Source organism: Eptatretus burgeri, chromosome 13, assembly GCF_056783735.1.
Source record: "Eptatretus burgeri isolate ZD-2024b chromosome 13, Ebu_testis_v1, whole genome shotgun sequence".
NCBI lineage: Eukaryota > Metazoa > Chordata > Myxini > Myxiniformes > Myxinidae > Eptatretus > Eptatretus burgeri.
Genome location: NC_140973.1, coordinates 67,014,824 through 67,033,073, shown reverse-complemented (window position 1 = coordinate 67,033,073; position 18,250 = coordinate 67,014,824). Strand labels below are relative to the sequence as shown.

General features: G+C 42.5%; 1 protein-coding gene across 5 annotated transcripts in view; it reads right to left on the bottom strand.

Annotated features, from left to right (window-relative positions):
- Nucleotides 1–4,499: 4,499 nt before the first annotated feature.
- LOC147014698 (SPARC-related modular calcium-binding protein 1-like) overlaps nt 4,500–18,250 on the bottom strand; it is a 156,268-nt gene continuing 142,517 nt past the window's right edge. For 4 of the 5 annotated variants that reach the window (XM_085852839.1, XM_085852835.1, XM_085852836.1 and 1 more), the window contains exons 12-13: nt 6,232–6,282; nt 4,500–4,840 (exon numbers count right to left, since the gene is read on the bottom strand). In XM_085852839.1, coding sequence (XP_085708965.1) covers nt 4,824–4,840; nt 6,232–6,282 — 68 coding nt within the window. In that variant the 3' untranslated portion in view covers nt 4,500–4,823. The remainder of the gene's footprint in view (nt 4,841–6,231; nt 6,283–18,250) is intronic. The other variant, XM_085852837.1, reaches the window with a different exon arrangement.

Below are 18,250 nucleotides of genomic sequence, written 5' to 3'. Positions count from 1 at the left end.
TCCATCTTCCTCTTGATCACATTCCAGAGATTTTCAATGGGGTTCAGGTCTGGAGATTGGGCTGGCCATGACAGGGTCTTGATCTGATGGTCCTCCATCCACACCTTGATTGACATGACTGTGTGGCATGGAGCATTGTCCTGCTGGAAAAACCAATCCTCAGAGTTGGGGAACATTGTCAGAGCAGAAGGAAGCAAGTGTTCTTCCAGGACAACCTTGTACGTGGCTTCATTCATGAGTCCTTCACAAAGACAAATCTGCCCGATTCCAGCCTTGCTGAAGCACCCCCAGATCATCACCGATCTTCCACCAAATTTCACAGTGGGTGCGAGACACTGTGGTTTGTAGGCCTCTCCAGGTCTCCGTCTAACCATGAGACGACCAGGTATTGGGCAAAGCTGAAAATTGGACTCATCAGAGAAGATGACTTTACTCCAGTCCTCTACGGTCCAATCCTTATGGTCTTTTGCAAACCTCAGCCTGGCTCTTCTTTGCTTCTCATTGATGAAGGGCCTTTTTCTAGCTTTTCACGACTTCAGCCCTGCTCCAAGGAGCCTGTTTTGAACCGTCCTTGCCGTGCACTTCACCCCAGCTGCCATTTGCCATTATTTTTGTAGGTCACTTGATGTCATCCTACCGTTGTTGGGTGACATTCGAATGAGTTGGCGGTCATCCCAGTCATTGGAAAGTCGTTTTCGCCCTCTGCCAGTCTGTAGATTTATTGTTCCCAATGTCTGCTACTTGACATTGTTCTTATGAACCGCCATCTTTGAAATTTTAAGGATGGAAGCAACGTGACGCTCACTGTATCCCTCTGCCAGTAAAGCCAGAATTGAACCCTTCTTTTCCTCACTCAAAACTTTTCTTTTCAGCTCTTTTGGCATGGTCAATAGTTATTTTTTTGATTCCAATTACTTTTGAGGTACGACTAGCACTGTTTTTGCCATCCAGCTGGTCCTATTGCAAGAGGATAATGATGACCACAGCAGTGGTTTTTATACTTTTCCTTGTTAAATAAGATTTGGTTCAGGTGATCACCTAATCAGTACCTCACTAAGTAGAATGAGGTGTGCCTGGGTTGGAATTCAACAGACACTGGAATGGAATGGCTGCCATACACGTAGAGATGCTAATTTAATTTTTTTGGGAGTAGTCTCTTATTTTTTTCCAGAAATATATATATATATATATATATATATATATATATATATATATATATATATATATATATATATATATATATATATATATATATATATATATGCCTTGTACCCTTCAAATTCAGCAACCATGCTGGTTTACTAAAAGAGTTATGAAACAGTTGTTTCCAATTTTGGATTTCTCAGCCAAAATCTTAATTTAAAAAACCAACCCTGATGACTGATTGGCCAACCCTGATCGCATGGCCTGCCACTGATTGTGTTGTGACCTTAGCAGGGCCTGCCACTGATTGTGCCGTGACCTTTGCAGGGCCTGCCACTGATTGTGCCGTGACCTTCGCAGGGCCTGCCACTGATCGTGCCGTGACCTTTGCAGGGCCTGCCACTGATCGTGCCGTCACCTTCACAGGGCCTGCCACTGATTGTGCTGTGACCTTTGCAGGGCCTGCCACTGATCGTGCTGTGACCTTCGCAGGGCCTGCAACTGATCGTGCTGTGACCTTCGCAGGGCCTGCCACTGATCATGCTGTGACCTTCGCAGGGCCTGCCACTGATCATGCCGTGACCTTTGGAGGGCCTGGCAGGGCCTGCCACTGATTGTGTTGTGACCTTAGCAGGGCCTGCCACTGATTGTGCCGTGACCTTTGCAGGGCCTGCCACTGATCGTGCCGTGACCTTTGCAGGGCCTGCCACTGATCGTGCCGTGACCTTCGCAGGGCCTGCCACTGATCGTGCCGTCACCTTCACAGGGCCTGCCACTGATTGTGCTGTAACCTTTGCAGGGCCTGCCACTGATCGTGCTGTGACCTTCGCAGGGCCTGCCACTGATCGTGCTGTGACCTTCGCAGGGCCTGCCACTGATCGTGCTGTGACCTTCGCAGGGCCTGCCACTGATCGTGCTGTGACCTTCACAGGGCCTGCCACTGATCGTGCCGTGACCTTCGTAGGGCCTGCCACTGATCGTGCCGTCACCTTCACAGGGCCTGCCACTGATTGTGCTGTGACCTTTGCAGGGCCTGCCACTGATCGTGCTGTGACCTTCGCAGGGCCTGCCACTGATCGTGCTGTGACCTTCGCAGGGCCTGCCACTGCCTCCCTTTGAGATTTGTGCTGGTGAATAAACCATGCTACAGATCGAGTTGAGCTCCAGCATGCGAGCTGTGAAAATTGAACTCAACACTTTGATGCCTATCAACACCTATCAAGCGTCACCAAGCACAACAATGCAGTTGATTGACGATTATCATTTTACGTGTAATGTTCAGTCAGGTTTTTGACTGCAATTCCCTATCAAGCAAAAGTTAAACTGCAAACTGGTTTTGACCCAAATCACTTACCCGTGTAACAGGCAATCTCTAACGATATATTGTGACATCATTGATGACGTGTAACAACGAGGCTACAAATGATATATTATCAAAAAATAAAAATCCTCTTTACGCAGATTAAAAATATTTCTGTTGTAGGGCAAGGAGTCAAGGAGAAATCCTTGCATTTTGGGCATTCATCCATGAGCGGTTATTTGATTTGATCATAAAACTTAAAAAAAAAAATCCTGATTAAGTTCATGGCTACCTGGATCATGAGAATAATCAGCAAAGCATTTGCCTTCTTCAAATAGTCCTCCAACATAAAAAGATGACGTGACAAAATGTTTGAGTCAACACCTGTAACTTCCTATGAATTAGAACTCCTTTCATTTGGGAGGAATTGGAAGTACAGAAGTGAAGTTGCTGTGCCCCATGTGACTTCATTAATAACAAATGCGCCCCCTGTGATATCACTGATGACAAATGCGCCCCTGTGACATCATTGATAACCATCACATTGGCTGAGTACCTCACCATTGTCTCTCAGGAAGGGTTTAAAATACACAAGGGTGGTGTTGTTGTAGTGAAGGTTTCCAAAAGCAATTGGATTGTAAAACAGGTGGATCGAAATTGGCCAATTAATTGGATGCAGACTGATGCAGTCAAATCGCCAGCTCTGGATGTGCATCAATCATTTTGAAAAGGACTTTTCTCAGATCCTTGGGTAACAATTGGCACACACGCACGCACGCACACACACACGCACGCACGCACGCACACACACACACACACACACACACACACACACACACACACACACACACACACACACACACACACACACATGGTTGTTACCTTCATATGCGGGTTTCAGATGGTGGAACGGAGTATCCAGTTCTATTTCGGTAAGGGCTTGAAGTTGTGAAGTTTTCTTATTCTCAAAGTTTTGTTCTGAGAAATCATTTCAGGATTGTCACTGTGCCCCCAAAACTGCTTCCAACTTTAGTTTGTTTGTAGTAATTTTCCCAAGGATGGTTTGTAGGATCTTTGTAAGGTTCTTCTTTAGCATTCCCTTTGATCCAATTATCACTGGTACAATGTTGGCGCTCTTCAGCTTCCAGGATACACATGTACATGCAGGATGCTCAAGAACATGAGGAAAATAAATAGGACCACTGGACCTGGAGCTTATATGGGCTTTGGCCTAATGTTGTAACCCAAATTTGGTAACATTCTGATTGGTAGGTCTGGAGAAGAAGATTTTTGAAAGAATTTACGTGATTTTCCCAAACATTTATTCAGTCCGCCATTTGGACACACTTCCAATCATGTGATCAACATGACCTCCACAATTTAACATCAAGACCCTAGCCTAATGTAACCCAAATTTGGTAGTATTCTCACTGGTGGATCAGGAAAAGATTTTGGAAGGAATTTGCGGGACCGCCATTTTGACTCACTTCCGGTCACGTGATCGGCATGGCCTCCACAATTTAACATCAGGACCGTGTCCTAATGTTGCAACACAAATTTGGTACCATTCTGACTGGTAGATCTGGAGAAGAATTTTGAAGGAATATACATGATTTTCCCAAAAATTGACTGTCGGCCATTTTGACACTTCCGGTCAAGTAATCAGCATGATCTCCACAATTTAACGTCCCTATCCTGGCCTAATGCTGTAACTCAAATTTGGTAGCATTTTGGTAATGGTGGGTCTGGCAAAGAAGATTTTAAAATAAATTTACTAAGTCGGCCATTTTGAAATCCTTAAAATCATTTGACTGGAACGAGATTTGCAATTCCTGTTGACAGTCAGGAGAGGAACTTTGCTGCCAATTTTCAGCCAGATCGGCCCAGCAGTTTGGCCAGAGAAGTCGAAATAGGAGACGGACGGACAGACGGTGTGCGATGACAATACCTTATCTGGAATTGAAATTTCAGATAAGCTAACAATGGCTGGAAAAATCACTGTGTGGATCAAAATCACAGCATGAAGACCTGATTGAAGTGACCAATGAAAAACAGGAAAACTTAAGTCTTTTATTCAAGCTGTTAAGTGAACAGTAACTCGTACATTGTCAGAGCTAAATGCAGGGAATTGTTGTGCCTTCTATGTAAGTTGGGAAAGTAAAAAAGAAAAAAAAAATACATTTTTTTTTTTTAAACACATCAAAATTCCGATTTACTCTCGCTATTCAGGCCCTTAATTTTAAATAACATATCACAAAAGCAACACCCTTATGAAACTACACGAAACAAAGTGCAAATAAACAACCTCTACATTTGTACAAAAGTAAAGAAAAGAAGAGAAGACTTTGGAACAGTTGCCCACTTGAGTGTTCAGCTTTGCTCAGACCAGGTGGCTCACTGTTTTGGGTTCCAGGAGGAAGAAGATGTAAAGGCATGTGCGTGGGGGGGGGGGGGGAGATGAATGATTAAATGTGAATTATTTCAACCAATAAAGTCAAGAATAAGGATTGACATGACAGTTAAAATATTTGATAACCAGAAACGCTTTTATGTATTTATTATAATTATTTAAAACACAAATTAAAGGGTTACACTGTTTATTCATGACCGACATGAGTTATATAACATTGTTGTAGCATTTTATTGTTTTAACTGCAGGTTAACACCAGCTAAGTTAGAAAGCCAATATGAATACAACACTTGTGTTTTTAAAAACAACAAATCACATGTATTATTGGCAAAAACACAATTCTGCATTCTTATTCTTACGACCAATTCTACATTCCCAGATCTTATTTGCTGGACCACTTCATTGAAAAATAAAGTAAATTTATCTGGAAAATTCAAGCTTTCAGGTGCTTCGTACGCAGTGTACTGGTCACGTCACAATATTTAAGCTGACTGTCCTATTTGAGATCCATCTTATCAAACGAGTCAAACGGCTCTGCAGGTTGGTAAATGAAATGTTAATACCTAATTGTCAGGTTGGTGCTTCTCAGGATGAGTGATCAATGTTGTGTTCTGTCCCTCGGATGGATGTTAAGCTGAGTGTCCTGTCTGCCAGCATCAGCTGGTGGATGTTGAAGATCCCACTGTATCTATCTTGAAGAGTAGGTGTGTTATCACCGGCAGCCTGAACAAATTATAAATTCCTGTCAAAACCAGTTTGTGAAAGACTTAGGCCAAAATCGTTCACCGACCGACCCCACAAGAAGGTGGGAATAATTGGGGTCCTGAAAGAAGTAGTAGTACCATTGTCCATCCCGGATTATAAAGGTCCTGATCAGTAAAGAACTTCATGGAGGAACCGTCATACAAATGCAGCGAAGTATACATACGGCCCACCATGCTTCTCAAATAATGTCACGTGGCATTATTATTATTGTTCATGCATTGACATTTATTTACATCGATGAGCAATTGATTATGTGATTGGAATTAAATAAAAGACGACTTGCTTATTTTTTCAACGATGGAATGAAAAGCAAAAAACTCCAATTTTTGTTTCCATGTTTCAGGCAGTTACAGGTGATAAAATGTGAAGATCTTCTCCGAGATATTGCAGCTTAGAAATGGCGAATTAAATCAACCCATTTTACACAATTAATCAGTAAAGGTTCGGATGAGAGATTTCAGAGCGTGCAGAATGAGGCTAAAACCGATGCCAAATGGTTGGTAAAACCTTGGGCTCACTGTGAACCCCTAGGTGGTGCCAGATGCGTCTGCGCCCTGTGCAGCACGTTAGCCATCTGTGCAATCGACCCGGGAATAGACTTGCCATCACTTACGGAAAGGATTCGTCCCTGGTCGTCGCTCCGACTGGGCTGCAGCCGTATAACCTGGAGGAGAGAAATCGTAACTTAGTGCGGACTCACTGATCTCTCATATAGCAACCATATTTCATGATAATAATCATACATCATAATGGCGGCACAATAGGCGATAGCGCAGCAGTATCATGTTCACCCTCGAGTCATCTGGTACACAGAGCTGGATTTAGGACTGTGGATGCTCATAGGCAGTTGAGAGCTGCGGAGGCCCATTGGCAGTCATTGACCGGTCAATCTTCATCTGATGAAAATAGTTCTTACTCCACCCAACCTACTACAATTTAGACTTTGGAGCATAACACAACTTTTTATCATTTAGAACACAAATCTACATCATGTAACAATTATATTGAGTATTTTAGAAAATATGCCTGCAGATAGAGAAAAAGAGTTTTGTGGAGGCCCATATATTGTGGAGGTCCCTGGGCAACTGCCCAGGCGGCCCTGCCCTAAATCTGACCCTGCTAGTGCAGCAGGTATTGCATTTTGGAGTATGCTGCCCTTTAAATGGGAAGTAAAGCTGGCTGTCTCGATTTCAAGGTAAACACTTTATACTACCGCATGGTTTGCAAGATGGAGGCTTTGGGTTTGCACAATTTCCTGTAGGAGCCAAAAAAATGTGCACTGAGGTTAAGCAGGCTGTCTCCTGAAGGTGATCGCTTGATATACCATGATTTGAGTGTTGACCAGGATTCATCAAATCCTATACATAGATGATGATAATGATGATGACGGCAATGACTATGATGATGATGATGACAATGACGACGTTAGAAATGATTATAATGATGATAGTGGTGACTATAATAATGATAATGATGATAGTAATCACTATGATGATGACAATAATGATGATGATGGTAACAATGACTATGATGACCATAGTGATGACTATGGCGATGACTATGATAATGATAGTGATGAATATGATGATGATAGTGATGACTATTAATGATGATAACGATGATGATGATGATGATGACTATAATGACGATGACGATGATGATGACAATGGCGATGACTATGATGATGATAGCAATGACTATAATGACGATGACGATGATGATGACAATGGTGATGACTATGATGATGATAGCGATGACTATAATGATGATGATGATAACGATGACTATAATGATGATGATGATAGCGATGACTATAATGATGATGATGATAACGATGACTATAATGATGATGATGATAGCGATGACTATAATGATGATGATGATGATGATGAAGGAGGCTTTAGGCTGGTGGAAGTTTCCTGTACAAGTCTCAAGTGTATGGCTGACCTTATTGCCTGGTCGATAAACGGCACTGAACCCTGAACCCCCCACCCCCCATTATCTTCCAATAAAGGAGTTGGGTTTTCATCATAAGACTGTAATATAGTGCAGACAGGACAGCCGACTTTAACAGCATTCACTTCGAAGGATGGTGTGGTTCACAATGTAGCACCCCCTGCTGACACTGGTAGAAAGTGAATGTTTTAGTTATTGCTTCATTGCAAAACATATAGTGTTCTGCATCGGCATGTTTAAAAGTGGACTTGGACCTTTGTTTATAAAAGGCAGAGTAATTTATTCAGATTAGTAACTTTCAAGGGAATTTGCCTTTACAGTGTCGGTGGTAACCCGTACCCATAACTACGTGTTTCCCGCTTTAAGCAAGTGCTGAAAATCAAGATGGCAGGATGTGATTTCACAAAGACAGTGGAACAACGAGTAAATAAAAACTAGAATGACAACCTTCGACGTCACGACGTCACCAGTATGCCTCCGCCCACATTATTACATCATTATACATACTTGACACACTTGTACCAAGTTTGATTTAAATCCCTGAACCTAGATTTAGAATATTAAATAATTCTCTTTGCCAGACCATGCATCCGATCAGGTTGAAATTTAAAACAAATATTCCACAAGTCTACTACATCATAACTGTGACGTTTCACATCGATTGATGAAGCAGTTCAAGAGAAAGAATTTTTCTAAGAATTTCGTTCAAACCAATATGGCTGCCAGACAATGTAACCTATTAATTATTAGTGAACACTTGAGTATCCCCAAGGCTTGGGGAACATGTCAGTGAAGTTTCTCCTTGATCAGTCGAGCCGTTCTGGAGAAGAATATTTTAAAATGTTTATTCTTCAAAAAAATCATAGCTGCCAAACCATGTGACCTATGACGTCAAAGGTGGAGAACCTTTTGTTCATCATGGATAGGCGATCATACCTGTAATGTTTTGCCTCGATCTGTTCAGCCATTACAGAGAAGATTTTTGAAGGTTCTATGCCAAAAACAATATGGCTGTTGAACCACTTGACTGATGACATCATCCTTTTTGCCAATTACAATTTAGCCCTAGATGACCCTCAAAAATTTTCATACTGATCAGATAAAGCATTTGACATATGCAATGGTGATGTCATAAGAAAGCCACAATCAACAAAAAAAAATCACACTTGTTTCCATTGGGTTGTACTTCACATGTGCCAAGTTTCAATTTTTTCCATGGAGCAGTTTCGGAGACAACTGTGAAGTTCCATTTTGATCGGATAAGGTTCATTTTTCCATCCAATATGGCTGCCACACCACGTGGCCTGTAACATCATCATTTCCACACTCTATGCAGCTATATTGTTTGATGATACTTGGTAAATTTTGCTTCGATTGGATAAGCGGCTCCAGAGAAAACATGATTGAATATTTTTCTTCAATCCAATATGGCCACCGAACCATGTGACATCAATTATTCTTTATCACCCGAGTATCCCCAACTCGTGGTGAAGATGTCTGTGAAGTTTCCCCTCAATCTCTCAAGCCTTTCTGGAGAAGAAGATTTTTGAAGGTTTTCGGGTAAATCCAAGATGGTTGCCAGACCATGTGACCTATGATGTCATAGTTATCAAATTTTATTCAGCATGATGAAGCGATCATTTGGTTGCAGTTTTGCTTCGAGCTGTAAAGCAGTTCTGGAGAAGAAGAGTTTTTTCATTATTTTATTTAAACAATATGGCTGCCAAACCACGTGATGGATGACATCATAATAATTTATTCTGTGTTTCCAACTTTCCCAAGATGAACCACAGAAATTTTCATACTGATGGGATGCAGCGTTCTACGTGTCGAAATTTCATCAGGATACCACTTCACCGATGATGTCGTAGTCGAATCGCTCTTATTCCTCATGCAGAGTAGTTGTCAAATGCCAAGTTTCAATTTTTTTTCCTTGGTGCAATTTAAGGAGATACAGAGATCCAAATTTTTCCCGTTTTTCCAACATGGCTGCCACCCCACGTAAACTCTGACGTCATACTTATCATTCAAAATTCTGCATGAGTCGTCGCATCTGTGGTGAAAAATTTGTGTCAATCGGATAAGCGGTTTCAGAGAAAACAGAAAATTTGCATGGGTGTGCATGCGGACGGACGGACGGACGGACGGACGGACGGACAACCCAAAAACATAATGTCACCGGCGACTTCATCACCAAAAGCATAAAAATCTCCTGAACGAAAACAATAACATTTCAATTTACTGATGATCAGGTGCAATGGATAGTGTGGTGATGATTCCCAGTCAAGGTTATTACCCCGTCAGCCATGCAGCGCTTGAATGGGTTTTGCAATTGTGCATGTGCACGTCTGTCCAGGCCATAATTTTTTTTACCATTTGAGATTTTGTCATCAAATTTTCAGCAAGCCTTTATTTTGAGAATATGGAGAACATTAATTAATAATTGGGTCAAATGGCAAAGTTATAGTAAGTACAAATAGCCCTTATTAGCCCGTCCGTCTCTGCGCAGCACGAGATGTCCGGTTCCATGTTTCTCTATTTGTTCACCATTTTTGCTTTACTTTATCCATCCATACCAAAACTCCCCCCCCCCCCCATTTCAGCTTCTATCATCAAATTTTCAACAAGCCTTTATTATGATAATATATCGACCAGTAATTAATAAAATTAACCCTTTTATTTAGATGTTGTTTTCAAGTTTAGTTCGAGTTCAAAGGAGACGAGGATGGGCTTTGTATTTTGGTATGCTTTCGAGTTTATTTCTCGTTTCCAATCGAGTTATAAACAAAAGTAGTTGAATTACCAGAATTAAAATCGATGGTCTGTCTGTTCAAGGACATGCAGCAGCAAGTGGCTGCGAGTCACATCGTTTCTTTGCGGCACGCCTGTGCCGCGGATGCAGTGCCCCCTGTAGGTTATGGAAAGAAGGTGTAAATACTGTAGTTCTGGTTACCGACGATAACAAGCCTACCCTTCGTCAGAAGGCATCGCGAAAGCTTTACGTTCCCCGACTAGTGTAACAGACGGAACACCCGGCATAGCGTCCATTTCGTGGTATATCACACTTGGTGATGGAAGACCTTGCCTGTGAAACTACCAGGGAGAGGTTTATAGTCAGGTTGGAAATCAAACTCATATCAGGTGGAAGAACTCAAAAGAGAGTATTGGCTACTTTTGAGCTATCCTGACAGTCCAAAGGCATTGGCAATTAAAACACATCGATAACAAACATCAAGCAAACCAAGAACAGTTTAAAATTGCCAGGCGTGTTCTTGAGGCCCTGCTTGAGCAAAAAGAGGGGAACGACAACCGCATGTCTTGGCACCTTAAAATATCAGCCCCCTGTGGGATCACGTGGCGTCTGGACTTAACTGTTTCGACCACATTTTCATCTACAAATATGCTGGCATGGGCACTGTGGCACTCTGCCACGAGTTCGTGCACACCGAACAGCCGTTGTGGTTGAGAAGGAACGACATTGTTGAGATATGAACCAGAGACTTTTCCAGTTCAGTTGCGGCGCAAAAAGCTACCGCCATGAGGCAAAGCGATTATGCTCTCAGCCGTGAGCCAAGAAAGGTCTTCAGGTGGTAAAATGGTCAATTAGATATGGCCCGGTTTCTTGGATAAATTAACGTACTTTGATTGCTTTGGAATCACATTATAAAGTTGTGGTGGTGGGTTGGTTTGGTGGTAGGGGGGAGGGCTTGCATTCCTCTGGCAGCTGGACACAGGTGAAAGGCAACTATAGTATGGGCAGAAAATTGTGCCCAATTAATGAGCTAGCCCACGAGGTATTTACGGGTATGAATTAAACTTCATGATGCAAGCAGCACACAACGTTTTGAATGCTTTATGTTTCTATTTAACCGTGGCCAAGACTGCTGGAAAAAGATGTGGAATAAGCACAGTGTCTGAAAAGCTGAAATGTTTCGCAGGGGAATTAGCTGCATCGTAAGCTGGTTATGGGTCTTCATAGATCCACGTCCACTCGGGGTCAACAAACTTGCGAAAGCTGGTGGAATCGACATCTGAATTGTTACAATAATAACTGGTTCTTGTGAAGGTGACAGGTATGGAAGAACAGTCCCTATGATCATATAAATGTCGACCAGCCGTTGTGCTTTCAGTCCAATAAGATCAATATGGCTAAAACTCCAACGGCACACACACACACACACACACACACACACACACACACACACACACACACACACACACACACACACACACACACACACACACACACACACACACCATTATATGAACATGGTAGAGTGCTCTGAAAGAGCGCAATGCTGTGCAGCGTCCACATGATGGGCCAAATGACCTTTTTCCACTTGAGGATTTCCGTGACCTATAGATGCCCAAAAAACGCCCTTCCAACCCTTATCCATCTGCTGAACAACTGCCAACATCATCACAACATGCACATTCCCCTGCTCCGACCCCGAATGGAAATTGCATGTAATATCGAGAAGAGTTGCTCACCATTGGTGTCGCCCGAACACAGTCTAAGGGAACCCGGGTAGGCGCCAGCTATCTCTCTGTAAGGACTGAAAACGGGCCGAGTGGAGAAATGGGGCATCATTTTCCCATGAGTCCTTGCGCTTTTGACCTGGTTCGATGCTCAGTTGCTTTGCGCTGATAGTTCGCAGTGAGTGGACAAACGTCAGGTTGGTTGTTATAAAGCGCTATCTTTCCTGTTAAAATAAACTTTCTCCGAGGCCAACACTAATTACCTTTTGCTTGGACAACTTGCCGCTACTATCTCGTGCAGCACATGCTGCTGCTGCTGCCTTTACTGGCGCCAGATTAACACGCCTTTGGAATGCGCTCAAAGCTTGTACTTTTATGCATCATCACTCTGTTCTCATGCAGTTTGCCCTTTTTAAATAATGTCTGATTTGTTTGTAAAATTATTTTGTCTTTTCCTTAATAACGTGAAAAATTCGCCCCTAGTGAAAGTTTGATTTCCGAAATGGTGGAGTTATCATCATGTGCGTCCGACTGTGCAGAGGATTCAGTGGTGGAGGTTACGTCTTCACCCCTGTCTGTCTGTGTCTGTCTGTCTATCTATGATCAGGAAATCTCAAAAAGTTGCAGACAGATTCGGATGAAGCTTGGTGGACAGGTTCTTGGGTTGTGTGACAAGGACGAATTACACAAAGACACACAAGGAAATTGGATACAGGGGGAGGCCATTCGGCCCATCGAGCCTGTGCCACATCAACACCAGACCAATATGCACTGCATATAAAAATGAAAATGTAAAAATGTTTCTTGTAGGTTTTTTTTCTTGTTTGTTTCCCGGGCGGAGGGTGGGTGAAGGCAGTTCTTGAGTGACGAACACAACAACATCAAGCACACACCACCCCTTTGACGAGACCCCGACAGACAACACTCTGTACACATGCACACAAATACCCATCAATGGTCAAGCTACCTAAAAGTCCTGCCAACATCCCTAATCTACTGTTTCTGCTGCCACTACCTTTCCAGGGAGACCATTCCATGCATTAACTACTCTCTGAGTAAAAGACCCCTCCCTGCCTTACGACAGTCTTAACTCTCAGGCTATGGTCCCTGGTCCTATCACTGTCTATTGTGCTGAATAATTCATCTGCCCTTATTTTATCTGTACCCTTCATTATCTTAAACATCTCTATCATATCTCCTCGTAACCACCTCCTTACTAATGTATAAAGCCAGAATTGATTCGATTTTGGTGAAGATCCAAATATGATAATTTTTGAAGCGATTCTTCACCATTGACAGATAGGGCCAAACACGATATATACCGCATAACATGATATTTCAAAATGTTGTTTGGGACGGATTCGGATTAAACTTGGTGGATGAGTTAGTGAGGTGACGAGAGCAAACCGATTAGATTTTGGAGGTACGGATGCAGATCCGACCTATCAGTGGGATACAAAGCATAAACTGTTCTGCCTGGCGGAGGTATGCGCTTTACCGAGCGCCCTTCTACTTTGTTACGGTTTATGATTTATTTGGAACTTTAAGTTATCTGATCTGATCCGATCTGATCCGATCGCCATGTGAAGACTCACCAGAACACTGAGGTCGGTTAAAGTCCAGGAGTGATCTCAGTGATCCGATGTGTCCAACCAAACTTCGATCTGTATGCAAATGAATTTAGTCATGCTTTCGGTCCCGACGGTCTCCACTTTTTACAAGATCCGTTGGATTATTTTACTTCTCCAAGATTGCAGACAGGACGGCCGACTTAATGTTGTTTTGAAAGGATGGTGTGCCCCATGATGCAGCGCCCCTGCTGATGCTGGAACCCAGGCCGGTATCGTTTGAGTCAATGAAGAGACAGCTCAAAGGCTTTCAAGCTACTATGTAAGGTGTTTGTGACGTCATCGCATCACATTGGGACTCATCCCATTGGGACTCATCCCATTTTGGAACAAAATTTATTTAAACTATTTCCATTTGTGTTTTCCAGGAACCAATGGCACTTGGCCATTTCAAATAAAATGCTTTCTGAGAGACTGTGAACCTAACATTCCTGGAGGTGGTGGAAATATTCCTGAAATTCCTCCTCTGAAAACACCGTGCGACTCACACGTCACCAGAACTTTTAATATATCCTCACAACTTATGCATCAAATGTCATTGGGTGTTCGCTGACCTTTGGTGTTGCCACACACTGGGGGAGCACACGTAAGCCTCCGAAGAACGTCTGTTAATCTTCCCATGCCAAGCATAGATAGCTTGATGATGTTTGACTCAAACCCGACCTTTGTTCCAACTCATAGAAATCCTGAACTGTTTAGTAGAGAAAAAAATAGTGACCACAATCCTTCGTGACAGTGTCTGATCTTTCACTTCTGCTAATGTCATGTAATACATCTTTGCGGTGGTGAACACTAAACAGTCCAGTTCTGAAAGACAAAATACGTCAACGTCCCTTTAATGACTACTCTCGACCACTACTTCTTTGACATCCCCAATGGTTTCCACATTCTTATATGGGGTATTTGTATATGGGTATTCTTCTTATATGCGATTTGGACAGGTATTTGCAACTTGTTCTGTATCTCGGTGATAATTCGCCTCGTCTTTGAGAAAGACCGCACGGGATCTTTTACAACATAAATGCTGTGACCAAAGCCTTGACGCACAAGGGACTTGCATGACATTTTTGCGCAGACTGAAGGGTCTTCACGTGTGATGGATCAAAACTTTTTGCAGTTTGAACTAGTCTTAACGAGGAGTTATCACCCGGAGTGTCAGCTTCTCCTTACTTCCTACATCGGTTAGCATATCTCGATCAACGTCCTGTTGATTTCATCCAAAAGAAAAGCGCTCTGAACAACAGGAACCATGCTCAAGCCGACGAGTTTCCAAGGAGGAACCATCTGTACAAATGTTTCTCATGCAACTGCAGTGATCCATCTCAAGGTGGAGTACAAGAAGCACTTCCTGAAAGTTTTGAAAATATATTTTACATTCATCTGTGTCTCATGGTGGAGCTTGTACATAAATCACCTGCAGGGAAAAGACATTAGTAGACAGCTTAGTGTACTTTTACATGAATTATACTCGGACATTAGTAGCCAGTGGACAATCCCATATGGTATACGGGATGTAAACGTGGGAGATTTGGCTTCCGTTCGGGTTTACTGACTTTTCCTGTTGTCTCAGTAATTGATTGATATCCTGAAATCCTCTCTCCCTTTCTTTCCTTTGAAATCAAGAGAGCCCATTAATTATCCTTTATACACATATCAAAAACAAATTACTCCAAAGTGTAATGGTTAGAGTGTCTGCTCTGAGTCTGCGAGGTCAGTAGTTTGAACCCGGCTGAGTCATACCCAAGACTTTTAAAATGGTACGTGATGATGCTGCCTTGCTTGATGCTTAGTATTTAGAGGATAGAGCATGGACAAACCTCATGGGTTGGCAATCCCATGGGGAAGAGGAGGAGGAGGGTAGTCCTCCCTAATTTCCACACCGAGGTCACAAAATGGTGTTGCTTGTACTCAGAGCGCTGAGGAAGTTATGTCACTTCCCCTCCCCCCACACCCCCCCCCCCAAGGTCAATGGCTGTGTTTTTCTGAATTAAAGTCGTTGTCTGGTATGTGTCTGAATTATTTATTTGTCACAGCTCTTCCACCAGTAATTTGAAGCAATATTTTCTCTAAATACAGAAACAACCTCTCTACTTTCCTCATAAACCATCCTTCACTATACTTTGATGACAATTTCTTCTGAGGCCGTTTCATTCCTCATTCCAGATAAAATGGCCTTTTGGGGTCTTCGATTTTTTTTAATCGATGTGAAGAAAGAAAATCCTGATCCAAAAGTTGAAACATTCATTTCAACTCAGAGAATTCCCATATTCTCATTCCATTTGTCTCAAATAATTCCCATGTTCGCATTCCATCACCTGACAAATCCATCACTCAGAGTGTGTGGCCAGTTTTAACAATGGCCCATTTCTGGGGTTCTTTGGTAGGACTCGTGGTGACCATGCTACATGTCTAGGTCAAAGCCATGCAGAAACTGGGTGAAGGCCCATATTCTTTTTGAAGTCTTTTTAGTGATAGTGCCTAGTTGCTTACCGCATACAGATCCTCTGTCCATCGTGTTATAGAATATGCCTCATTGTTGTGGATGGGATCACCCTTGGTACTACAGACAGAGACAAAAGCTTTGGGAATACTTGGAATCTATCACCGTAAGGTTCGAGTGCAGGTCTTCCTGGTCAACTACAACAGGTTAGGAAATGGCCTGTTTCCCATCGGCTTCTTTCAAGTTTGACCCCACATGTGATCTCAGTCACCCACCTGAATCCAAACCCTCCAGATTTAACATGTGCAACATCTGATCCCATCTTGGTTCTTTTCCCCAGGTCCAAGCTGTTTGCCTCATCATTACCTTTTTTACACCTGTGGAACAACCTGCCGAAATGTATTCTTCCCACACTTTACTCCATGTTTTACTCTTATTGGTGGATTCGATAGGGGAGTGCGTCAAAGATCCTAAACATCTTCCCTCACTGCTCATTTTAGGAAAACAAAATCCTTATTACACTTAACCCGAACCCAATTTCAACAATTGCACCTTCAATTCAAAAAGTAGTTTTAAAGTGTTTCTTTCCAGTGATTATGGTCAATAATTCCCACATTGCTATTGATCTACGATGCTGGACATACATATATTGACATGTTTTAGATCATGTAGACAACCCCCATCCCCCCTTATCCCCTCCCTACCCGATGGCTACATCACCCTCATCAACTATCCTGGATGTGTCTCTGTGTACATGATGTCCTTTCAGAATTTGACTGAACAAGAGAAATATTCAATTTCATTCTGTCATGTCTAATGTCTTAACCACGTATCCTTAGAGAAATAAAAGACCACTTGGCAAACCCATTCATATTTTACATCTCTGGTATGGCAGGAGATCTGTGTTTACAACTCTTTACAATGACCATCAGTCCAAGTCTATCATTGTAAAAACACATTTGCAAACAAGACTAGAAGGGCACTTGGTAGAGCGCATACCTCCACCACGTAATGCCTGATCCATGAGAACATATCGGGCCCAATACTTTTTTTAAATATCATGCTATACACAGTACTAAATTGTTTTTGGCCCTATCTCTCAATGGTGGTTTCATTTTAAAAATTAAATAATTCTCATATCTTCTTCTTCTTCTTTCGGCTGCTCCCGTTAGGGGTCGCCACAGCGGATCATCCGTGTGATCCGCATAGTGATTTGGCACATGTTTTACGCCGGATGCCCTTCCTGACGCAACCCTGGTCGCCTCTTACGACACAGGGATATGGTACACCTATTTTAACCGGGGTATACACCGGCCCAGTGTACTGGTACTCATTTTGCCGACCTCAGAAGGATGACAGGCTGAGTCAACCCCCTGGTGTATTAATTCAGTGGCTCAACGTGGCTTGAACTCAGGACCTTTTGGATCCCAAGCCGCTGCCCTAACCACTGCGCCAACACCAGGCTCCAAATAATTCTCATATCTAGATCCGAATTCGGATCTTCACCAAAATTGAATCAATTCTTCATTGTCACATACCCAACATGTCCACCAAGTTTCATCTGAATCCGTCTATAACCTTTTGAGATATCGTGCTATATATCGGTTTAGCCCTATCTCTCAAAGGTGAAGAATCACCTAAATAATTCTCATATCTCGATCCGAATTCGGATCTTCACCAAAATTGAATTAATTCTTCATTGTCACATACCCAACATGTCGACCAAGTTTCATCTGAATCCGTCTATAACCTTTTGAGATATCGTGCTATATATCGTTATTGGCCCTATCTCTCAATGGTGAAGAATCACTTAAAATATTCTTGTAGTCGGATCCGGATCCGGATCTTCACCAAAATATAATCATTTCGTCCTTGTCGCAGACCGAACCTGTCCACAACATTTCTTCCGAATCTGTGCACAACATTTTGAGATATCCTGTACACACACAAACAAACAAACAGCTAAACAGACAGAAAGGGGTGAAAACATAACCTCCTTCACCTTCGGTGGGGGGAGGTTACAGTCGAACGTATGCAATTTTGTACACAAGCAAATGCTGTGCAAAACATGTCTTCTCATGATACCTGATATCCTCAGAGAAGGCTTTGTATACAATGTCAAAAATGAT